Source organism: Megalobrama amblycephala, linkage group LG1 (assembly GCF_018812025.1).
Source record: "Megalobrama amblycephala isolate DHTTF-2021 linkage group LG1, ASM1881202v1, whole genome shotgun sequence".
NCBI lineage: Eukaryota > Metazoa > Chordata > Actinopteri > Cypriniformes > Xenocyprididae > Megalobrama > Megalobrama amblycephala.
The window spans coordinates 58,870,885-58,896,720 of NC_063044.1; the positions used below are offsets into that span (position 1 = coordinate 58,870,885).

Consider the following 25,836-nt stretch of genomic DNA (forward strand, 5'->3'; position numbering starts at 1 on the left):
ATTCATCTGAATCTCAGCTAATGTTATTAACTTTGCTGGAATCCTTAAACTGCTCTCTGCTCTGATCACACATTTGGTAACCAAATGTATATGCACTGATCTCAATGTAAAGGAAACCTTAGACACATTTGCAGGTTTGATGATACATTCCTGATGCTGTACGTGCCATTTTGACAAAGCAAGGCCATTTTGTGGTCATTTGGCACCAGCCATTTGCACAAAAGGTTGATGTGTCCATATCAGTGACACTAAATGTTGCAGTCTCTTGTGACCAAAATATTTGCTTGAAATGAAAGATTACATCTACAAGGCTTTTAAAAGCCACATTTTGTGACAATTCTGGTTGTTGAATAGACATCAGACAAACAAATGAAAACATATATTTTCATATACATATATATGGTAATGCTTCTACACTTCATATGTCATAATTTGTTCCTGTTTTAGTCACATTTCCATACGATCTAAACATAATCCAGCAATAAACAGAATTTTCCCTTTTATTTAGTGTGTCATGGTCATTTTCCTACAATTTGCATCTGCAATGTACATGAAAGAAATGGTCTACTACATGCTCTGTCACAGTATGAAACAGTATATTTTCATGTTGAACTTAATGTGTGGGTCACCTGAAAGGATGGGCAGATGAGAACAAGACAGAAGAAAGTCTGTCAATGCTGTATATTGTTCTTTTACATCCCAGTGTGAAGGCCCATGTTCTTAACAAAGGCCAACAGCACAAGAAGAAGGTCAATATAACCAAAAGATGTGCTTTCTGCCTTTTTCTGAACATCTTTCAAACAATGGTGACTTGTAGCTATGTTATCTTAAACTACAATTACTATACTACTCCAGTTGAAGAGTTCCATTGCAAAAACCTCCAAGTGCCATCTGAAATTTTCTTCTAAAATTATAATTTTTTTATCAGACTCCTATGTTTATGTTCAGTTATTTCACTTTAATGGCAATGAAAAGGACTTTAAAAATTGCCATTAAAGTTAAATTACTGAACCTAAACATAGGAGCTTGATAAAAATGCTTATTTTAGAATAAAATTTCAGATGGCACTTAGAGGCTTTTGCATCTGAAGTTTATTATAGTACTTTATTATAGTAATTTGTTGTAAAACCATGGTAGTAAAAATCAATCTGCCAAAAAATTTTATGTTGTGTTAAAGTTGCTGGCTTTTTGACTAGATCAACAAGCAAGGCCATGCTAATACACGAAAACCAGCATAAACATTATTCGTGCTGGTCTTTTCAGCAGGTTTGTACGGAGTACATGACATGGGGCGGGGGGTTGGGGACATGAGATTGTGGCCACAAATTAAGAATTCATTCCTACCACTTAAAGCTGCAGTAGGGAGATTTTAGAAAACGTTGACTTAACCTGAAAATTTGAACAAGCACAACTCACAGGTCACTCCCCCTTGCTCTATGCTGCGCTACAGCCCTCCCTCCACAGCTCCTCCCCCATCACAACGGAGCCTGCCGTGAACGCGCAGGCTAGTAAGCAAGCAGGACCACCGATGACGGCGGATAAACAGTTATGGCACATTCACTGGTACGGACGAAACATCAACAATATGATTTACACTATGGCCTGCCCATACTTTGAATACAAACTTGGTTCTCAAAACATTACGTATTTTGCAATACATGTAATGTAACTATATGACGTTGCACTATTTCTATAAGTAATAAATAGCTAGTAAGATAATATAACGGTAACTAACGTTACAGTATGCAAGTAATTATTCTATTGATATGTAATGCTAAATAAGGTTTGCCAGTACATTGTTTCAGCAACATGACAAGCCAGTGAATTAGTAGGTTTCAATAGTTGCTTTGCAGAGTGCGTGACATTTTATCTGTATGTTATGCGGCTAGAGTTTTGACACCGAGTCAATGGGCTCCTACGAGGAATTCACACCCACAGCGACTTCGAGGAGTCAACGGGCGGGGAGAAGAGGAAGCCGTGGTGTGCGCGGAGCATCAGGCAGGGGACGGGCAGGCCTGTTTTGAAATTATCTTAGTTGTGTAATCAAGCAGGGATACTTACTTGTCAAGCAGAAATGTGGCTGACTCTGCATCGGTTTTTAATCCTTTCAGGACACGTAGCTCCCTTCACCTCGGAAAAGCCGCTCCGATATTTACCCTCATTTTATTTCAGGCTCTATCTAATTCTTTCTTTTTGGCTTTTTTATCATCGTCATCTGTCTTTTTCCGTTTACCCGTCTTTATTTTATGAGCAGGAGCCACTTGAGGAATTGGCAGTTTGGATTGTTCGTCCGGCATAAGCAAAGCTGCGGCACACCGGTAATCTTGAATTTGAACGCCTGTATGCGCTGTGCATGAGAGGAGTGTGATCAGCGCGCACGCGAGCTTGATTGACACTGCTAAGACACTCCTCCTGGCTCTGATTGGTTGTTTGGAGCGGTGTATTTCTGCAAATGGCAATAGGACCACTGGGAGGAGCCAGAGGAGCTTGATTTTTTCACAGATTATCTGTCTTATATTCTACTGTCAGGACATAATGACAGGTTTAACAAATATGTAAAAAATAAATTTTTACAAAAGTTACCTACTGCAGCTTTAATGTATTATTTTGTTCCCTTGTTTTAATTGAAGGGTTAGTTCACCCAAAAATTGAATTTCTGTCATTAATTACTCACACTCATGTTGTTCCACACCCGAAAGACCTTTGTTCATCTTCAGAATACAAATTACAATATTTTTGATGAAATCCGAGAGGTTTTTTATCTCCCATAGAAAGCAACAAAATTACCACATTCAAGATCCAGAGAAGTAGTGAAGACATCGTTAAAATTGTCAACGTGACTACAGTGGTTCAACCTTAATGTTATGAAGCAACAAGAATACTTTTTGTGTGCAGAAACAAAACAAAAATAACAACAATTTCTACCCTGCCAGCAGAGCTAGTAACGGATTACATATAATCTGGATTACGTAATCAGATTCCAAAAATCAAGTACTTGTATAAACTACTTTTTAAAATACTCGTAATCAGACTACAGTTACTTTTTTATGGATTACATGATTACATATTATTTACACAATGGCAGTAAGTTGTTAACAATTCATTGATTCTCCTATTTTTTTTTTTTAACGTTTATATTTTTTTCATAATAAACCTGCAGCTTATATATGTTCGTGATTCTTCGAGTTTTTCCAGCAGTAAGTGTGAGGGGTGTGGAATCGTGCACAGAAATCAGCAACAAGAAAATTTGTTTTTGTAGTGTTGCTGTTTTCTAAATGTACTTAATTTTAAGTAAATATGTTTTAAAATCATAAGATGTGATTTTGTTTTATTCAGTGTTACTATCAGCAAACACTAACAGGTACATTAGTGTTAGTATTTTGAAGTGTTAACTGTCCATACATTGCAGTTTAAAAAGAATCTGTTGAGGCTCTTGTTGGTGAAGAATATATTTTTTGGAATGTATTTTTTCTTTGTATGTGTCACAATAGTACAAGATTATCCTACAATATATGTGACATCAAATAAGGGTTAGCACAAAAGTAATCCAAATGTAATCCAAAAGTAGTCAGATTACATTAACAAAAATGTGTAATCTAAGAGATTATATTACTGATTACAAATTTTGTCATGTAATTTATAATCAGTAACTGATTACAATTCATTAGTAATCTACCCAGCTCTGAAATGATTTTGCTTGAAACAGGGAAATAAGCTGGTTTTGCAAATGGTCATCTGACCTTCTTAATGCAAATATATCACAGATAATGGATGACAGAAACGTCAATCACAAGCAGACAATGTACTATAAAAATCTGCCCCCCATCAAGGAACACCAGACTCTCCTTCTCTCACGCTGACAAAGAACAGAGATGTGGACAACAAACACTTCATCTTCCCAGAGTGTAGACGGGAATTTCTCCAACATTTCATCCCACGACCAGCTCTGCATAGGATCGTACAGCACGATCCTTGATATCCTAATGCTTGTTGTCAATCTTCCAATAACCCTCTATGTGGTAGTGGAACTATTTCTGAAACAATGTGCGACACCTTCAAGTCCAGGAAACTCGCCTTCCTCTTCCCAGAACGAACTCCTCTTTCTTCATCTAGCCTGCTCTCATTTCATCTATTACATCCGAGTTCTGCTGAACATCATCCAGAACCTGGGTGGAGTGACTGGAATCGGACAGGAATACATCACAGCCTTCCACAGCTGCAGTTTGATTGGAGGATCTTTGTTCTTTGCGGGCATGTCAATAGACTTGTATGTAGCTGTGGCTCATCCTGTAGCGTATGTGAATCAAAAAGCTTCAACAAAGCAAATTCATGCACATATATACTGTACATTTGTTTGGATGTACTCTGTCACCATAGGAATAGTCACGGTCATTTTTAATATGACAATGTACAATTCGTTGACTATGGCTTCTTTTTGTGCAGCAGTCCCTGTGAGTTTCATCTTTTGTGCGGTTATACTGTTTATCTTGCACCCTGCTGGATCAGGGAAGGGCAGTCAGACATCAAGACCTGACAAAATCAAACAGACCGCTATTCGGTTCATTTTGAACAGCTTGATTATATTATCAATTTACTTTCTGCCTCACATCTGCGTATTGATCTATTTATCAGTAAAGAAGGCCGACTGGCTTCATCTGCCATGTCAGGTTCTACCTCTGATGCTGACAGTCCAGATTTCTGAGTTTGTGACGCCTCTGATCTTCTTTCATAACACAGGAAAACTGGGTGTGATAGCTAAACATTGTTTAACAATATGTCGCAATGTCGGCAGTTGAAGTAGAACTGTAAAAGTTGGATCCACTTTCTTCGAGTCGTAACTCTTATATCCCTCCATCCACAGTAATAGACAAAGGAAAATGTGTAGATTTACATCAAATGTAACTTGATGAATTTATAAATGAATCCAGTGAGTGAAAACTGGCTGTGTTTGAACAGAGGAACTTTTCAACATGAACACTGTGCACTTACACTTCTCATTTACTCACACACATTCATTGTTTGGGTATATTTCTTGTCATGCATATACTGCACAGCATGTGATAAAGGTTTGTTAAATATCAGAGGAGTCATTTTTTTCACATCTCTATATATGTGAAAAATAAAAAATAAACCTGACTTTGAAAAAGGCATCTTGTGAACACATAGAACTTGATAGTTTACACAAAGATATCTGAATTACACAACCGTTCAAAGGTTTGGGGTCGGTAAGATTTTTTTTGTTTTTAAAAGAAGTCTGTATGCTTACCAAGGCTCACCATTTCATCTACAATACAGCAAAAACAGCACAATTGTGAATATTATTACAAATTAAAATAACTGTTTTCTATTTGAATACATTTTAAAATGTAATTTATTTCTGCGATGGAATTTTCAGCATCATTACTCGTCTTCAGTGTCACATGATCTTTCAGAAATCATTCTAATATGATGATTTTATGCTCAAAAAACTTTTTTTTTATTATCAATGTTGAAAAGTTGTGACGCTTAATATTTTTGCAGAAATGGTGATAAAAAAATCCGTGATTCTTTCATGAATAGAAAGTTCAAAAGAACAGCATTAATTTCATATAGAAATCTTTTGTAACATCTTTACTGTCACTTTTGATCAATTTAGTGCATTCTTGCTGAATAAAAGTACTGTATTCATTTCTATCAAAAAGTATTACTGACCCCAAACTATTAAGTGGTAGTGTACATATCTGGAAGACTGAAGCACACATGTCCACAGACTTTATTAATATACATCTAGAATTTAGATAAAAAATGATATTTGAAATTAAATTTGTATTTTCAGACGCTGTAACAAGTCACCTTTTTTCAGCATTTTTAAACAACTTTGTGCCTTCTCTAGTTCACGTTTATATTGGTCCATCAGTGCAAAAAAAAAAAAAAAACGACAAGATAAAATTAGCAAAATGATGTTTAAAATAGCTTTATATGAAACTTAGTTTATTATAATGTAGGGTCAACTTTTTAAATACATTTCCATCTGAATCACCTGAGAACTAAAAACCAACTGAAGGACCAAGACGATGAGAAGAAAGATGTTTTCAGAGAATGTTTTATTTAGTTTAGCGTCTCAACAAATATTACAGAAAAAAGGGTTACAGTCAAAGTTCACTCATAAACATGTAAGCTCATGGATGCTCTGATTGACTTAATGATAAATTAAAATTTCACCTCTGTTAAATACATATAAAGGAGTTTGTGCTGCCTCGGCAGTGACAATTCACAGTAGGCCTTCGCTCATAAAAAAGAAAGAGATTGAAAGACAATGACACTGTGCCTATTACTCGTCTATAAAATGCTTGCTATCATTAGAAATAGGGGTAAGGAAGCACTGTAGTACAAAAAAGCAGCTTTCTTACTCACCAAGTTCCTTTTAAAAAAACTCTCTGATTTCACTATTAAAAGAAGCAAAGCTGAAACTTTCACATGATGAAGTAGAAATGAAAGCACAGGTCCTCTCTACAAAGCTTTGGAGGGTTCAAACTGAACTCCAGGAGACAACTGAATTGAAAAAGGTTGGCTAAAGTGGCATGTTGGTTTGATAAGGTCCAAAACGTCCAGTTTATTACAGCAAAGTCCACAAAAAAGCAACATTCTTGATCCTATTGCAATTAAAAACTGGCATGCAATTATGTAGAAAACACATGCTTTAAATGACTGCTACAGTAAAACATGTTCACACAGTATAAACAAACCATCTCCAATTCAGTTGTCTTTTAAAGATCAGATTTACTCATTAACAACCATCTGCTTTCTCCTGATTGGACAGAGTGTTTCTATGGGTGTGATAGCAGCCAATCAAATGGCATGAACATTCATGTAGAAGAGTGTATCTTAGCAGATGTGGAAGTAGTAGATTCTTTCTCTAATGTCTATGAACGTGTGTGTTTGTGTGTCTCACATGGCTTTCACTTTAATCTGCTTCATTTTCATCTGCTTCTTCTCCAGCTTCTTCTGCTCACGACGTTGGGCGGCTTCCTGAATTACAGAGGGAAAAAAACATTTTGTATTGATGCAGATAACAGCACAATAAGAGAAAAGATCCGCTTTTTAACTACACACACACATACCTCTAGGCGGCGCTGTCTATCAGGATCCTCCTCATTCATGATCCTCTCCTTCTCCGCTCTCTTCTTCTCTTCCCGGCGCGTCTGAGCGGCCTCCTGTCGTTGAGCGTGAGTTTGCTTCAGGAAGTTCTCCTCCACGCGAGCACGGTTCCTGTCTGCTTTCTGCTTCCCCTAAGCGCCCAGATAAAGCTTCACATTAACCTCTGTTACTAATTCAACGCGTTGTTATGCGCATTGTGCGTGTGCACTCACCTCTCTGTTGAGGCGGAGCTTCTTGACCTTGTCGACGCTGTAGATCACCATGTTCATCAGAGGCAGCAGACCGTCCATATCTTTGGGAGATGTGTTACCCATCCCAGGCACTGTAAAATACAGCACAGCACATTAAAAAAAACTGACAAACAAGGAATGTTCCGGTGTCATGCAAGCACAGAAAACTGGCATTTGTGGATTTTGAATTTCACTCACCGTTAAATGTAAACAGAAGTGTTTTCTTGGTCTCGGGCAGCTTTAAGGGCTGACCCTCCCTAAAAGTTATTTAGAAACCATTAGCATTAACATTTATTAACCAGTAAGAACTCCAACATAGTCGAAGAATGTCATAAAAACTACTAGAAGAATATTTTAGAGAGTCCTGCGAGGACTAATTCATTTTCTATATATCCTAATCGTTTTTGTTAACAACATGCAATCATAACTTCAATGAGCTCATTGATTCTACCTTAAATTAATACATTGTTTAAATTAATACATTGTTAGCTAATTGCGTGATTTGCATATTTTACATTTCAGAAATCCATTACTTGGACACAGTCACCTCTGATAACAGATCACTCTAAACTGTAATGTAGACAAATGGATTTTCTGTAAAGTTGCAGTGAAACATATATTGTAATAAGCGCTATACAAGTAAATGTGAATTGAATTGAATAAGAAAAACTTATTTAAAAATACTTACTCTTGCATAACTTTTGGACCAGAGAATTGGTCCGAAAAATGGATGGACTCAACCTTGTCAGCATGACTGGTGAGGTAATGTACCATCTGAAATCAGAACCATAAAAATAAAAGTTAAAGTACTGACCCATGACATTGAGAGGAGAAGGATAAATGTACATTTCGAGCAGTGTTTTTTAGTAATGTTTATATACTATTATAGTTTTAATTATTTTAAATTAGCTCAAATTTCATTTTAATTTACAGCAAGTTTAAGGGTGTTTTCACACCTATGGATCGCTTGTTTTGTTCCGAAACAGGGACTAAATTTGTTACAATGTTGCATTTTCTTCTTGGTTCGGTTCGCTTTCACATGGCAACATTTCAAAGCGTACCAAAATGCGTTTAGGCAAGTCACATGCGAGTAAAACTGTCCTCTTATTTGAGTTTTCTTTGCATCATCCATCAAAATAATGATTGACAAGTTCGCTCCATGAGATTATTGTGGCTTTATTTGTAACTGTCGAGACACACGCAAACACTTTATAAATGTAGCCGTCTTTCCAGCTGTTAAATTATATACTACATTCATATTAATACTGCGGCAAATTCAAACGCGCGCTCTTTGTCTCTCTCGGTCTGTCTCTGGTTTCCCAGCGCTGTGTAGTAAGCGACCTGTTGTCAGCGTGTCGAGAGAGACTATATACATTTTATAATGAAGCAGAGCAGGAAAAAGGCTTTGTCGGGACAGCATTCTCACACGGAGAAGTGCAATTACACAACAGAGGCGCTCGTTGGTTTACATCTGTGGTAAATAATGTGCTCACTCACAGAATCAGACACTACCGCTTTTTATATCGCATTTTCCGTTATGAATTATGATGTCATTTGGTTCGTTGGTCCTTTAACTGGGTCGGATTGCTTTCACATCTCAAGCGAACCGCTCCAGAGTTCGTTTGAAAGCGTACCGAGACCACCTCTTCAAGCAGGTCTCGGTACGCTTGTTTGGTCCGCTTTTAGTGCGCACCCGAGTGCGATTGCTGCTTTCACACCTGCCCAAACGAACCGCACAAAGGAAAAAACGAACTCTGGTACGATTCAACCGAACTAAATGAGGCAGGTGTGAAAGCACCCTAAGTTTCAGTAATTTAGTGGTGTTTTTGACTTGATTTTTATGTTTTTTTTAATATACATATATATATATATATATATATATATATATATATATATATATATATATATATATATATAACTTTAACATTTTGTTTTAGTAATTTTATTTCAGTTAAAGTTAACATTTGAATGTGAATGTTTTTTAGCTATATTTCAATGAACAAACCAATTTTAAATAGTTTCAGTTAACAATAACAATACTGATTTTATTATAGAGTCCAGTTTGTCTCATGACAGACTCAGCGCTCACCTTGCTGTCCATCACTCCATCCGTGACCTCTCCCATCTCTGATAAAATAGACAGAGATTCAGGGAGGCCATATTTTGCCCCTGATTTGGGCTTATCACCACAGAACTCACTCTGAAAAGAGACCAAGAACGAATAAAGTTAGCACAGACCAGTTCATGGCAACATTAAATTACAAAATAAACCTGTGATAACACATATTTCTATTGCTTTTTATTGCTGCACTTAAAACAAGTGACAAATACTTCGCTGAATGAACTCACTGAATCCCATCAGTATGGTTAGTAAATCAACATCACTGACTCACTCACCATGTTTGTGAAAAAAGTATCTTATGCTTTTATTTGATCAAAAATGCAGTAAAAAAGCAATGATGGGAAATATTATTACAGTATAATGTATGTGATGTCAAAGCTGTATTTTCAGCATCATTACTCCAGTCTTCAGTGTCACATGATCTTTCAGAAATCACTTTAATATGCTGATGTGCTGCGCAAGAAACATTTATTATTATTACCAAACAGTTGTGCTGCTTAATATTTTTTGGGAAACGGTAATACATTTTTTTTTAGGTTTCTTTGATGAATGGAAAGTTCAAAAGAATTTATTTGGAACGCTGTAAATGTTTTTACGGTTACTTTTGATCCATTCAGTGCATCCTTACAGAGAAAAGGTACTGATTTCTTTATTCATTTCTTACCCCAAACTTTTAAACATTAGTGTACATAATATTCTATTTCATTTAAAATATGTAAATCCTTTATGACTAACCAGGTCCTGCATCTCTTTCTGCATCCGTGCCATGGCCTTCCGACTCCCCACGGCAAACACAAACGTGTCCATGTCCTCATCATTCAGAGTCACTTTAATTTGCTGTGGAAAATGAAGAATGAGACTAAGAGGAACAGCCTTCTGAACATCCATTTGAGATACTACTTGTAATCAGTCTATGTTAATACATCAGAGTTTGTTTGCACCTACCACTTGATCACAGGCTGGTCTCATCATCCTGGCCAGCACATTCAGCAGGTCCTGTCTTTTCAGAAACTGCAGAACAACAACAAAACAATGACACCGTAGTAAATACACAGATATCAAACAGTGTGTTTCTCTCAGGACCCCATTTACACCTGGGGTCCCCCATTTACTGTCCTGATTTTTTCGAGGGGAGGGTCTATGGGTGGGTAAATGTATGGGTTTTTTTCATATTGTTTGATCTACTGGACAAAATAAGTAAGTTTGCACAATTTACATATGAACGCACAAGAGATGACGGAAAAACATACAGAGAGCATCATCTTTCGTTTCTTCTCCGACAGCCGCAAAACCATGCCGAATGCAGCGAGTGCGTGTTAGAAATCAGGAGTCCGTTTTTCGTACCTCGCTTAATATATCCGAGATGATTTGACAGATGCTAGATCTTCTAATCGTGATAACTGAACTCTGGCTAATTTAGTTCTTCAATTAATTTGCGGATTGGATTAAAATATCTGGATTAAGTTGTCTAAGATTACTGCGTGTTCTCGTATTCCCTGAAAAGGGCAGATGTATCGATACTCGAAACCACGATCAGCAGTGCAGCAATTGGCTGGAGTCAAGACAGCAATGTAATGACATCAAATATTTAAAAAAGACACCTGACGAAAAACGTGACGAATTTCTAGACATTTATAAGGAAACAGCCAAGCGAATAAAATGACAGAAGAATGACATAAATCTTATAATAGATAAACGAAATGTGCACTTTTTTTTTTTAACATGATTACCCAATTATTTAGGCTATATTCACGATTTCTAGTATTTGTACAGGCACCTTTTATTTCAATGTTGTAATTAGCAACTAATTTACTTTTGAAGCAGATTTGACAGCATTAATTAAAGTTTCTTAAGGGTCAAGATCAAGTTATCTCCTGAACTTCATCAAGCCACTCCCATTATAGCTGTCGCGGTTCAAATTAATGCACGCATGACATAAAATGTGTGTAAGACTCCAATAAAATTATTAGGTATTCTCACAAATTAATCTCTCAATGAGTAAAACTGGCTGTGTATATATTATGATATATATACACAACATTACAATATTATTTGCAAATTTATTTTTAAATCATTATTGTCCCTGGTTTACATTAGGGTACTCTTGTGGGAAAGTAGCAGTGGTTGGGACAAACTTTGAGCATCACCTCCGCTTAAAAAGATGCAATCTAATCCTGTTTACATGAAATAAGCCTGCTCACGAGCAGGTTTAAGCTTACGGATCTGTTGCTATGACAGCAGTTGCTATGACAGCAAGTCTAAGGATGAGCGTCGAAAAACCGAACAATCCAAGATAATGCCAAATCGTCATCAATCAAATCCAGCTAACTGAGTTAGCAACGTACGAAGAACAGGCCCCAGGAATGATGAGAGAACATTGTGCTTGGTACATTTTCGTCTTCAAACCAAACTTGGGTCTTCAGCCGACAAAGTTTAAATCCCATCTGGCTAGCACGCTTCCCATAATGTTTACGCATTAAGCCAGTAGGCGGTCTTTTGCGGCTGTTTGGATGCATTTGACCACATGAAAGCAAACTGGTTGAATGCATTTGACTACCTCTGGAAGTGGTCGAAAGTGGACAAGCTCAAAACATTTTACACCCCATTTACACCTGTATTTAGTGTCCTCCACTTATGATAGGATCGACCAAAATGCATCTTAATACCAGGTGGAAAGAGGGCCTCATATTCAAACACACATGCTACCTTAAGCTGAATCAGCATCCCCTCACAGCAAACACGTCCTGAGCACCACAGGTTATAGATGTGCTCATTCTCCTGGTTCAGCTTCCCTGTACTGGTGGCCTCCTTACTGGTACCATCATCCCCTAAAAATAAAGGACACATTTTAGAGTCAGAGAAAAACAGGGTCAGAGAAAATGGCATAAGAAGTAGAAACAAAGTGGAGTGAGAGTTAAACTTACCCACGAGGGCAAAGTTGCTCTCGAGAAGTTCTCTGTGGGAATTGAACCAGGCCTGGGCAAGCCTGCTGTTCTTGTTTTTGCCAATTATGTAGTTCATAATATAAGCAAGAAGACCAGTGACCATTAAGATCTCCATGTAGTAACTCTCCCAGCTGTTCTGCAGGTGTGCTGGGACCTGTAACACACACACACACACACAGTCAGCTGAGGAAACTAGAAGTGCCTGTGAAGGTCAAATTCAGTTTTTATTACTTTTGTACCTCTCTGTATATAAGAGTGTCTTTGAATGAAGGGTTAGTCTTCTCGTAGCCCTCAAACTCCTCGTTGTCATATTTGCTGTACATGTCTTGATCCTGTAACAATGATCAGATTAGATTGAATCATTCATTCACTTAGACGTGCAGAAGAAAGGAGCTAAGAATGCTTTTCACATCTTTACCTGTGCGTCGCCATCTTCGAACTCATCCTGGCCGTCTTCGTTCTCCACCGTGGCCTCGTCTTCGTCGTCCTCTATGGGTGTGGATGAGGGGGCTGCTCGTGGGGGTGGCTCTTTCTCCACATCGGCTGCTGGGTCCTCAATGACATCCTCAAACTCAGCAAAGTCATTGTCATCAAACTCTGCGATGTCCTCCCCGTCATCGAAGTCATCGTTGTAGCGCCCCCTAGTGTCCGGCAGGGCCAGAAGGAGCAGCAGGGCTGGGAGGAGGAAGACCAAGTGCCTCATGGCTCAAACCTGCACAGTAAATGACAAATAAACTGAACTCACGTTGTTAGGTTGACAACAAAATGTGTGATCAGTTACACTACTGGTCAAAAGATTGGGGTTGTATAATAATTCGTTCCCTCGTTTTACTAAATCGTGTCCACGTTGTAATAATTTGTACCCTTGTTTTAGTTAAATCAAAATGAGGAAATTGATTAGTACAATGTGGCCACGATTTACTAAAATGAGAGAATCAATTCTTAATTAGTTGCCACACACATAATAATAATAATAATATTACACACACACATATATATATATATATATATATATATATATATATATATATATATATATATATAAATATTATTATTATATTTATGTGTGTGGCATAAAATAAAAGTTTATTTCTTTAAAATTTCTTTAAAGAAAAAAAACTTTTGAAGGGTAGTGTATATCCAATCTTATTTGTTGGTACAGACTAACATGAATGTTAATGGTGTAAACAAACAACACAGAGTAAATGTATGACAATAGCATACAGTACATTTACTATTGCTGATTAAATAGGTGAAAAGATGGCCCTATGGATTATGGAGTGTATATCCAAAAACATTTCCCCCCCTCAGTGATGCCTAGTATAAATACTGTATGCTATAGTCAGCTGTAGTACAAACAAACAAGACTTGATTGTTTGGTTTTCTCAAAAAATACCAAGAAAACTAATGTTTACACTGTAAACGAGTCAAGCCTACAACACGTTATATTTCTTTATGCTTAAAAACAGACTTGTAAAGCAAATTAAAGCAATTCCTCACACACATAAAAGAATAAGCTATTGCATGTTATTTTAACCTAATATCTAACAGTACTGCATGTGTGGCATGACGATAGTAATAATTCATCCATCAGTGTGTATAAATGAAGGATAAATGGTGCAGTACACACATTTTTACTGTAAAAGGAATCATCTTTTCATATGGGCCCCAGGATGACTAACACATGCAAAATGGTTCAATGGTTTTAATACTGAAACAGCAACAACAGAAACTAAGATCCAGCAGGGAGTGGGATTGAGAGCCTGATGAAACCAGCGTCTTCTAATTGGCTGAAAGTCTTTATTAAATCACATGGCACAGACTGGTTGGCCATACACTAAGGCTAAGCCGATTCGCTCTTTTCCTATAGACTTTATGGACAATATAACCATTTTATGAGATTATGCACAACCCAATTTACAAAAATAAAAATCTAATCATATTTCATATCTGAGGCTATATTCGTAAATTAAGCGTAAAGACGAAATACCAATGAAAACCGAAATGTACGTTACATATAAAAAAACTGAGGAATTCATTACAAGGCCTTTTTGAGCCCCATAGCTTAAATTCCACTTCATTTCTGCCCTGTTTTGAGTCCATATTCAGACTAATTGACAGTATAAGCAGCATCTGTGAGTAAATCCTGTCGGGTCAGTAGCTAATAGCTTCTGCCAAGTTACGAGCAGTCTGTGATCTGTCAGTCATAACCGGGTGTCAAGTCCTGCTCCACCTGTTACAGGGCTAGTAATGGAACAACTACTCGAAATAGTAAATCACAGAGTCAGAGTTGACGGGATTGTTATTAATTTTTAACCCAGTTTAAGCTCTAAACTCGGAAAAGCTCGTCGTGCCAGCGCCAATTCCTCGCTAAACTTAAACTTTATCGCTGAACTACTAGAAAAAGTACCGGACACATTTTCTGTGCATATCGTGGCAGGCAAATCTAACAAATCTTCTCATAATGAATGAGGAAAGCGCTATGTCTACCCCATCCCCCATGAGCCCTGCTCCACTCGCACCGATGATAGCTCGTTAGCTCGCTAGCTGTGGCCGCGACACGATCAGCCTCAGAAATCACACGCGACAGTCCTGCGCCGATCACTTCAGCTCACAGGGCTAGAGGAAAAGCCACCGATAACGACAAAAAACACGTGGACGTACCTTTAAATATCGGTGTTTTCCTCAGTCGGTGGCTAACAGTGTGTGACAGCAGCTGTACCCCTCACAGGAAAGGCGAGGGTCATCTGACAGACTCTACCCACAATGCGCTGCGAGCCCGATCGGGGCGTTTCAAATGCGCTGATAAAAATGATTAACCCTAAACATGCATTATCAGGTGGAGTAATCCCAACAAACAATACTGATTATTACTGAGAACGATATAAACGCTAACAGTTTAAACATCACTTGCGTTTTGAATATAAGAGATATACACTACCGCGCAAAATTTTGGGATCGGTAAGATTTTTAATGTTTTTAAAAGAAGTTTTGTCTGCTCACCAAGGCTTAATTGATTTAATTAAAAATACAGTAAAAACAGTAATGTTGTGAAAAATTATTACAATTTAAAATAACTGTTTTCTATTTGAATATATTTTACAAAGTAATTTATTCTCGTGTTGGCAAAGCTGAATTTTCAGCATCATTACTCCAGTCTTCAGTGTCACATGATCATTCAGAAATCATTTTAATATGCTGATTTGCTGCTCCAGAAATATTTCCTATTATTATCAATGTTAAAAACAGTTGTATACTTTTTTTTCAGGATTCCTTGATGAATAGAAAGTTCAAAAGAACAGCATTTATCTAAAATACAAAGCTTTTGTAACATTTTACACTACCGTTCAAAAGTTTGGGGTGAGTAAGAATTTTTATTTGTATTTTTTTGAAAAGAAATTAAAGAAATTAATACTTTTATTCAGCAAGGATGCATTAAATCAATCAAAAGTGACAGTAAAGACATTTATAATGTTACAAAATATTAGATTTCAGATAAACACTGTTCTTTTGAACTTTCTATTCAACAAAGAATCCTGAAAAAAAAATATTGTACACAAATATTTTGTACAATTGCAAACAATAAATGTTTCTTGAGCAGCAAATTGACATATTAGAATGATTTCTGAAGGATCATGTGACACTGAAGACTGGAGTAATGATGTTGAAAATTCAGCTTTACCAACACAAGAATAAATTACATTTTAAAATATTTTCAAATAGAAAACAGTCATTTTAAATTGTAATAATAATTCACAATATTACTGTTTTTACTGTATTTTTAATTAAGTAAATGCACCCTTGGTGAGCAGACGAAACAGCGACACCTGCAGGTAAAGTTACAGCAGGAGTCATGCCTCCCTTTGCTCTCATAGGAAACCATAGAAAATCATCAGACCCCCGGCGTGCGGTGGGTTTTGTCGGGGGTAACTGAGAATGAATGGGGGAAAGTCACGTGAGAGGAGGCAATGTCTCCATTGCACTATGATTGGTTATGATTGGATATGTTTGGTTTGTGCGATAAATCCCGCCTCTTGTTTATGTGCACGTTCCACGTGTCAGTTTGACTGAACAAATGATGGCGTCAAGTGGGAAGACTAATTGAAAATTAAGTAAACAGATCACCCACTTAGATATCACTGCTTTATGTCACGTCAAAATCAAACTTGAAATGGACTGAAAACATGATGACTGCGGGGTTTTTCAGTGCAATCAGCTTGGTGAAATAAAAATATATCTTCGTGTCTGTGACAGACGGTGTTTACGGAACATGACTGATGATCCAAAACAGCCTAAGGTGACTATTAAAAGGAAAAACATAATAAAATATATTGTTTAAATTATTATTGCCTTTAGTTATTATTTTGGAATGAATGTAGAAATGCTTAAAACACTAACTTGATGAGACTGACTTGGTTTTGATAAATAGAACATTTATTACAATACATTGTTAATGTAAAATTACAAAATAGAATTGTATTTGGTTTCTTTTTTGATGTAATGTAAAGTAATGTTCATTTAACAAGGAAGATGTGTCAACATTAAGAGTAATGCATGAATTTACATTGATTCATAAATAAATAAAAAATGTGCCTCCTCATTTCAGAACACCACTGCACGCCACTGATATACAGGGCTGGGTAGGTTACTTTTAAAATGTATTTCACTACAGATTACAAAACACATGCTTTAAAAAGTAATTTGTAACGTATTTCGTTAGATTACCCAAGTTTTGTAACTTAATCTAAATACTTTAGAACAGTGAATCTCAAACTTTTTTGAGTAATGGACCCCCGTCATATTTGGAACCGTCCTCAGGACCCCAGAATAAAATTGGCTCACTGGTATCATTAATGTCTTTGTGACGACCAAATGCTATAATTTACTACTATGTTAGTTGACTTGTCCTGTATTTAGTCATATCGTCAGTTATATTATACATATTATCTTCTTCTTTTATGGAAACATGTCAAAATATACAAAAATTCATAATCAGATATTTTATAAGGACCCCCTGGAATTATGTCAAGGACCACTAGGGGTCCATGGTCCCCTGGTTGAGAAACACTGCTTTAGAATACTTTGGAATACTAATAAGTATGTAACACAAAAACAAGGTAATTGTGAGTTTTTATCTCCCAAATCTGACTTTTTTTCCTTAGAATTGCATGATATAAAGTTGCAATTGTGAGTTATAAAGTCAGTGAGCAATAATCTCACAATTTTCTAGAAAAAAAGTCAGAATTGCGAAAGAAGTCAGAATTGTGAGATATAAACTCAATTTTCTAGAAAAAAAAAGTCAGAATTATGAGATAAAAAGTCGCAAATACCTTTTTTTTTTACAGTTACAAGGGACTCACAAACAACTACTGCAAAGCATGAAAATAGTTGACAAACAGTTAAGATTTAAGGATTATGTATATTTTTGAATGGGACAATTTTTATAAATTCAGTCATTTTGTCTTATGTAAACATCTGTTGAATTAGCTTATTCAGGACTACTAAATAAAAATAACATGCAATTTTTATGATCCCTCTTATTTTGTTAAAATTATTAAAATATTAAAAATCTTTAAATTAAAAATTTAAAATATTAAAAAAATTAAATGTATTAAAATATTGCATATTCTTCAAGGGGTATGAAACTTATGAGCAGAACTGTAGCTTAGGATGCTTTTGCAGGGTCAGAGCCAGAGAATCACCATTGCTGTTTACATGAATTGCCCGTCACAGTTTACATTAAATTAAATAAATGATATTAAAATTCAAAGTAATCACTTTGGTCATCTAAAATACTTTTCAGATCTAACTGTTATTTGATTACCACCCATTTAAAATGTAACTGTAATGAAATATAGTTACTCAAATTTTGTATTTTAAATGTATTTCGTTACTCCCCAACCCTGTATGTATAGTATATATATATATATATATATATATATATATATATATATATATATATATATAGCCCATCTGTAGTTATTATTGACCATTGTTTTATATTTTCTTAGCGTCACTTATGGAATCGTATCTTTATTTCATATATTTAGGATCTTTTGTGGATTATTTTTTTATTATTATTATTATTTTTTTTTTTTTTACTATTTTGTATCTATCTCTTGAGCACAATAGCAATGTGTTGCTTTTCAGGGCTGAAGGGAATACAGCTGAAGAATCAGAAATGTATCAACTAGCAACAAGATCTATAAATAACCTCAGCGCTCAGCCCCCATTTTCTATGAGGGACTTTTATTTTGAAACACGCACATCCTCAAACCAAATGCGCCGTCGAGCGGTCGGGCCTATTTAGGGCTTTCTAAAGTTAGAATTAAAACCGTTGGGACTAAGCAAAAACATGGGCCTTTAGCTACACGCAATATTGAATATCTAGTGGTAATCTCTGTGCTCGGCTAAGCAGGTTTTGTGTGGTCTCGGAGCGGAGCTCTTCGTTGTCGAGGCCGTTGAGGGATTGTTATGACATTCTCTTTGTCTCTCGCGGCACAAACCCGAGACCATATTTCTTGCTGAAAGAGCCTCTTTCAGCGATCGGTGCAAATCTAGCTATTCTTAACGACCTAATTCCTACTGGGTTTTGGCCGACCTGATCAAGGGGTTGAAACATGTCGTTGCACGGTAAACGAAAAGAGATTTACAAATACGAGGCGCCATGGACCGTCTATGCCATGAACTGGAGCGTCAGACCCGACAAGCGCTTTAGGCTGGCGCTCGGCAGCTTCGTCGAGGAATACAACAACAAGGTAAACCGCTGTTTGACATCAATAGATCTGCATTAAGTCTCTACTTTGTTCTGTGTCCTTATGGCTGCTGACATCCTATCATATGGAGAAGTAGTGTGCTTGGAAATATTATAATAATAACATGATGGATGCAGATGAACATGGATGACAACCACAGAGCACAAATATATTACTTGGACATAAATAAGTGTTTTGCTTGCTTAATTTAAAATGACTAACCAAACTGTTATTTGTATCTTGTTTGTGAGTCCTGGTTTGACAGCTGTCAGAAACTCGAGCATCATGAATTCAGTAACGTTAGATTGACTATGTTGTGCACATTGTTACATCAGCTGTATGTTTTGTGATGTTCAGGTCCAGCTGGTGGGTCTTGAGGAGGAGAGCTCAGAGTTTGTATGCAGGAACACTTTCGATCATCCGTACCCCACCACCAAGATCATGTGGATCCCCGACACCAAGGGCGTCTATCCAGACCTGCTGGCCACCAGTGGAGACTATCTGCGCATATGGAGGGTATGCAGAGGATAGTAGCAATGAGTGACTGCACTTCAAGTCAACATGAGATGAAAATGGACCCTATTTACGTATTAATGCTTGTGCCTGGTCTTAATGTGAACATTCACTGATGCACAACACATTAAGGATCACATTTTATATTTTGTCTTTATCTACTATGTATTAACATTTAAATTAATCATATGATACAGTGCACTTATTGTGTACATACATGTCTTTACATGATACTTTTATTTTAAAAATACCTCCATGTAAATACAGTTTGGTTATCACTGAATCTGTCCCTAACCTTACCCGTATCCCACATCAGTAGCAGCAAAAGTGTTTTGCAATGCAACACGAACACAATAAGTACATTATACCTTACTTTTTTAATGTACTAGTTAAATGTAATGTATTAACAATAGTTAAAGACACAATATAATGTGTGACTTTTTAATAAAAATGTACTGACTTAATTATGTGCCGTTCCTCTGATACACTTGTTCAAAAGCCAATTAGCTGTTTAAGCTGTGTCCTGGTAATCTTTCATTCAGTCTGGCTTGTATGTAACTGACTTTTTTTTTTTTTTACTGAGTATTCACTCTGAAATAAGTCACATTACTGTTGCAAATCACATTACAAATTGATTTGTATGACACTGAAATGTCTGATTTAAAGATCATTATTGAATTTAAAGTGAACATGAAATGGTGTTCACTGCCCATTTTACTTCTATTTTGTGGGACTTGGTTGAATCCATCTGTAATTGATTTCTTGGTGGAATGTCTCATATGTCAAATAAATGTGCACTGATTTATTGTTCACAGTAAGACCAGGAATGTGTATTAAGAAAATAAATAGTCACGTTTTATTAAATTGAACATTAAATGACTTGAAGTTAGTGAACTGTCTGTATCTTGTTGTCAGGTGAATGACACAGAGACTCGCCTGGAGTGTCTCCTGAATAATAACAAGAACTCTGATTTCTGCGCACCTCTGACCTCTTTTGACTGGAATGAAGTGGACCCCAATCTTCTGGGTAAGAGAACATGTTTGTTTGGCTGTGTTGTGATTTAAGTAAAACTATTAAAAATCATTTCCATTAATAAATGATGCCCTGGTCACAAACTCAAAGAAGTTTAGTTGAAATACTAAAATAATTAAAACTAAAAGCTAATAAAAATGACAAAAGCACATAACAAAATTACTTAAATATCGTAGTAGTATATAAATTATACTATATAACACTGTTGTTTGGGAGAAAAATGAACGTTTTACACATTTGTATGTTTGCCTCCCAAAAGATCATCAGTTTCATCATGTATGTGTGTGTTCTGTTTTTTTTTTCAGGCACCTCTAGTATTGATACCACCTGCACAATCTGGGGTTTAGAGACAGGACAGGTTCTGGGAAGGGTTAACCTGGTGTCAGGCCATGTCAAAACACAGCTAATCGCTCACGACAAGGAGGTAAGTAAAACTTTTTCTCTTTGTGTACTTTGTTGCTGTATTGGAATAAATCAAGCATTTTTTATTGGCTGTAAGGTGTATGACATCGCATTCAGCCGTGCGGGTGGAGGTCGGGATATGTTTGCGTCTGTGGGAGCTGACGGATCCGTGCGCATGTTTGATCTGCGGCACCTGGAGCACAGCACCATCATCTATGAGGACCCTCAACACCACCCGCTGCTGCGCCTGTGCTGGAACAAACAGGACCCCAACTACTTGGCCACTATGGCCATGGATGGCATGGAGGTCTCTCTTTTAGTCACTTTTACTTTATTAGCACATTTTTCCTCATCTTTTCTCATGTCCCTCACTTTTTGCTGTTGTATTGTTGTCAGGTGGTGATTCTTGATGTACGTGTGCCGTGCACGCCAGTGGCTCGGCTTAATAATCATCGTGCCTGTGTGAACGGCATCGCATGGGCGCCACACTCCTCCTGCCACATATGTACAGCAGGTTAGAAACCAGCCCGTTCACATACACACACACTTTTTTGACACCATATATATATATATATATATATATATATATATATATATATATATATATATATATATATATATATATATATATATATATATATATAATAAAAAATATGAGCAGTAAAGCTTTGTACACACCGGGACAATTATAGCACGCGGTTTTCGCCAGCGGTTTTCGTGTTCATACCCAAGTGATTTTCACTGGCGATGCGCACATCTATTGGTGTGGCCAAGAACTGGCAGAGCACCCATAGTTTGGGGTCTTCCTCGTCTACGTACTTCCTCTTCATCTTGGTATCAGTGTGTGCTCAGCAAGATCGTTTTGTGCTTGAGCAACACCAAGCTGTTTTACTGTGTTTACTACAGCTCCAGGCACATGAGCAAAAGCGGCAATCTCATTGGTCAGACAGTTTTTAACGCAGCGCATCAAACCAAAAAAACAAACCAGAGTCGTTTTTTAAAAAAATTACGCTTTTACGCCTGCCGTTTTTCACGTCGGTGTGCACCCTCACATTGGCACCCTTTGTTTAGTCACGAGGCGTTAAACATCGGCGATATTCGTCCCGGTGTGTACAGGCCTTAAATCATCATATTAAAATGTTTTCTGAAGGATCGCGTGACGCATAACCTGATATTGCTGAGTTCAGCATGTTCCTGGGTCAACATTTTTGTTGATCCTGGAACGACATTCAAATCAACCAATCAGATTTGAGGGACAAGTTTACAGATTATGTTAAATTTAGGCTTAAAATCATGAATTGGTGCTTCTACATCAGTGTTATTCATCTATCATTTCCCTCTGATTTTTGGGATAACTTATGGGTAGGGTAGGGTTAGGTTTAGGGGTAGGAATAGGGTTAAAACAAAATTTTCAGACTAGAATGTTGTTCCAGGATCAACAAAATATGTTGACCCAGGAACGCATCTAACTCAGCAATATCAGGACGTGCCCATGTGACACTCAAGCCTGGAGTAATGATGCTGAAAATTCAGCTTTGCCATTACAGGAATAAATTATATTTTAATATATATTAAAATACAAAACAGTAATTTTAAATTGTAATGATATTTCATAATATTACTGTTTTTACTGTATTTTTGATCAAATAACGACTTCTTTCAAAAACACTAAAACATCTTATAATGTCTATACGTTTAAACAATTTTGTAAATAGTATATACTATTTGGACTAGGGATGTCAGTTTACGATCATTCCCATGATCGATCATAGTTTAAATTAACGATCAATTAATCGACTGTAGTGACATAATCACTGGCAATTTTTGCAAATGCTCAAAACAGCAATGAAACAATGAAACTTAACTACGGCGCGTAGGGCTGTGCCGGTCAGACTAACTGCTACCACCAGCTATGGTATGACAAAACACATTTTTGCACATATTATTTCTTATTTCTTTCTTTATGTGAATATTTTTGACACAAGTGAAGTATAAAGTTTTGTTTACAAGAGAAATAATTGGTAAGCAGGCAAATGTTGCATCGCGACCATTGAACATTTGGATTCATGCTAAATGAGAGAGGTATGTGAGCCCATAAATCTGAATTAAGCCATAAGTGGCTTTGTGTTCTGTTTTGTGGGTTGCTCACTCAAATTTCCATGAATTCAACAATATTCCGTGAGGTATTCCAGTGGATATGCAATGTTGTTTCTTTTTCCCAAATACATACCATCTCACCCTCTATTTTTGCGGGGGAAAGATAGATCGTGGCCATGAATTAAGAATTCGTTCCCACAACTTATTAATTTGTTCCATCATTTTAGTTAAATTATTATTATATATTTTTATAGCCTATCTATTATTTCAGCATGTCACTCTATAATATAGCGCATTTCACACACGCCAGTATTCGGTTTTGCTTTTCCCGGCAGCGCAACATTCAATATATATGTCTTGCTCATGCAGAAGATATAATTCACTTTTCTGTCAGCGTCAGTAGCTTTGGAATATTGGGACAAAACATGAAGATATGAGACAAGAGAGACTATGTCCTGCTTGTGTCCCAAAGTCCTCTCAAAGCGCAGAGCCTCTCAATATATGATGAAATATTTATCTTTGTGTGGAAAGTATAATTAAACTTGACTTGGTTACTAAATTTAGATTGCTTTCCATGTCCAAGGATTTTGTATTTTCTATTTGAATGCACTTTTAAAGTTTGGACCACATTAAAAACGTAATTTTTACAATTATTTGAGCAAAAGATCCAGCCCTAACTACAATGTGTTTTGCATATGAGCCAAATGCACCACAAATCTGCGCACCTTGCTTAATCAAAAATCGATACGTTTTATCGATTAAATTGTCAACAGCTAATCGATTGTTGATTAACTGTTGGCACCAATGTGCAAATAATAATAAAATAATGCGTTGTTTACAAGTTTTTACTTTTTTTTTTCTTTTCTTATTTACGAATGGTCCGATAGGGAATGTGTCAGTTCTGTTATCCGTATTTTTGAGATGTTTTTGTTGCGTCAGTATAAAGGCCTGTTCACACCAAGAACAACAGCTGTAAAGCTAACTTTATAGCGTCCACACCAGTAGACGATATCTATGTTTATTCTAAGCATGTTGCTGCAGTTTTGTCAGCTGCAACTTTAAATCCTGAGGTCTTTAAAGCAGGATGGATTCTGATTGGCTGTCAGTGTTTTTATCATTCATCAGCTGGAAAAAATCATTCTGAAAGTGATTCCTTCAATATCCTTTCTCTGTGCCGTTTTAAGAACTATATTGTGATAGTTATTGTCTTTGGTGTGAATATGCCTTAAGACTGTAGCAACCATGACAGTGCTGTTTCATTATAAGTCTTCTTTACCTGGCCCCCCTTTTCTTTTAAATCCCACTGTAGCGGACGATCACCAGGCTTTGATTTGGGACATCCAGCAGATGCCCCGGGCCATCGAGGACCCCATCCTGGCCTACACAGCCGAGGGCGAGATCAACAACGTACAGTGGGCCTCCACTCAACCTGACTGGATCGCCATTTGTTACAACAACTGTTTGGAGATCCTGCGGGTGTAGAGCCGAGGCTTAAAGCACCCCTGTGCTTCCTGTCGGGGGCATTGCTGGAAAAGGGTCTTTAATAAAGCAGAGACTTGTTTTCTAAAGTTCCTGAGGTCTAGAGGTTTCAAGCGGGAAACGATTTGAACGGGCCTATGGGAACAACGGTCTGAACAATGTGTGTGCAACTTTTGTCTGGGAGAATGGGATTGTGTGAATGAGTATCTGTGTTTCTGCACAATATATTATATTGGTCTGTTTTCCTACCTGCTGGTGTCCCAGAGTCCTCATTATCTTAAACACAACTGTAATTACTATGATTCTATGGCCATTTGTGAAGGGAGAGATACATGTTTATTCAGTTTGACCGGTAAAAAAAAAAGCTACTTGGATTGTAAGGATTTGCCAACATGGACATACAATACAACCCTTTTATTGAGATATAATTACTTCAAAGATTAATACAGTTTTAAAGATCCTCTGAACTCAGATCCTGCTTTTTGTTTCAGGAAGGTGCCATTTTTTTGTAGCCTTGGAAACTGTTCAGTACCACAGTATGGCGATAAAATGCTTGACGTCACTGCAAAACATTCATGATTGTTCTTCAGACACGCTCACGACTCACATAGCGGTTAGTTGCGTTGTTGACGTCTGTGTGAGTGGACGATATAAAGATGCAGTACTGCTCACCAATTGTGAGAAAGCTCCTGTTATCCCCCCCCCCCCCCCCATGTTATTTTTTTCAAATTAGTCCCCTTTCAGCATGCTTGTGCTTGAAGTGAAATGTGTACTGTATACATATATAAATATTATGTACAAGGTAGGACAAAAGTGTCACTTTTCCAGAATAATTTTGCATTGCAAGTTATTTGGTCTGTTCATGAAATTGTTCTGTTCTTATGCAAATATGATGTAGTAGTAATGCCACTCGTTTCGGTCGAGACCGAAGTCAAAAGTGAATTTGCAAGGCTGTTTGGGATCCTCATCCTCACCTCACTCTTAGATGGAGTGTTTATATGTAAGTAGTTCTGTGTGTGTCCAGCCATAATGCTTTTATATTAATAAACTCACTTAATAAACTCTTGTTCTTTCATAAAGCTTTCAGTAGTAATTAATCGTGTAAAGGCCAGACAACTAACAT

The 25,836-nt window shown here is 36.9% G+C and overlaps 2 protein-coding genes across 3 annotated transcripts; one reads left to right on the top strand and one right to left on the bottom strand.

Annotated features, from left to right (window-relative positions):
• Window positions 1-6,066: 6,066 nt before the first annotated feature.
• ccdc47 (coiled-coil domain containing 47) lies at window positions 6,067-15,254 on the bottom strand. The gene is made up of 13 exons (XM_048204702.1): window positions 15,099-15,254; window positions 12,853-13,146; window positions 12,674-12,766; window positions 12,414-12,588; window positions 12,196-12,317; window positions 10,435-10,500; window positions 10,225-10,326; window positions 9,457-9,567; window positions 8,056-8,141; window positions 7,566-7,624; window positions 7,350-7,459; window positions 7,101-7,268; window positions 6,067-7,008 (listed from the first exon to the last, which is right to left on the bottom strand). Exons 2-13 carry the CDS (start codon window positions 13,135-13,137, stop codon window positions 6,928-6,930), a joined length of 1,458 nt encoding a protein of 485 aa, XP_048060659.1. The 5' UTR covers window positions 13,138-13,146; window positions 15,099-15,254; the 3' UTR covers window positions 6,067-6,927.
• Window positions 15,255-18,671: 3,417 nt separating this feature from the next.
• Window positions 18,672-25,792, top strand: dcaf7 (ddb1 and cul4 associated factor 7). Of its 2 annotated transcripts, none has more exons than XM_048204762.1 (7): window positions 18,672-19,192; window positions 19,547-19,705; window positions 20,618-20,729; window positions 21,041-21,159; window positions 21,235-21,444; window positions 21,534-21,651; window positions 24,541-25,792. In XM_048204762.1, exons 1-7 carry the CDS (start codon window positions 19,055-19,057, stop codon window positions 24,714-24,716), a joined length of 1,032 nt encoding a protein of 343 aa, XP_048060719.1. In that variant the 5' UTR covers window positions 18,672-19,054; the 3' UTR covers window positions 24,717-25,792. The 2 variants fall into 2 exon arrangements, with proteins under 2 accessions (XP_048060719.1, XP_048060726.1); XM_048204769.1 differs by having other exon boundaries at window positions 24,544-25,792.
• Window positions 25,793-25,836: the final 44 nt, after the last annotated feature.

Coding starts and splice junctions, on each gene's coding strand:
- dcaf7 (XM_048204762.1), top strand. CDS start 19,055: ATGTCGTTGCACGGTAAACGAAAAGAGATTTACAAATACGAGGCGCCA. Junction 19,706..20,617: donor ACTATCTGCGCATATGGAGG/GTATGCAGAGGA, acceptor TCTTGTTGTCAG/GTGAATGACACAGAGACTCG. Junction 20,730..21,040: donor AGTGGACCCCAATCTTCTGG/GTAAGAGAACAT, acceptor TTTTTTTTTCAG/GCACCTCTAGTATTGATACC.
- ccdc47 (XM_048204702.1), bottom strand. CDS start 13,137: ATGAGGCACTTGGTCTTCCTCCTCCCAGCCCTGCTGCTCCTTCTGGCC. Junction 10,501..12,195: donor GGATGCTGATTCAGCTTAAG/GTAGCATGTGTG, acceptor GTTGTTCTGCAG/TTTCTGAAAAGACAGGACCT. Junction 10,327..10,434: donor GACCAGCCTGTGATCAAGTG/GTAGGTGCAAAC, acceptor CATTTTCCACAG/CAAATTAAAGTGACTCTGAA.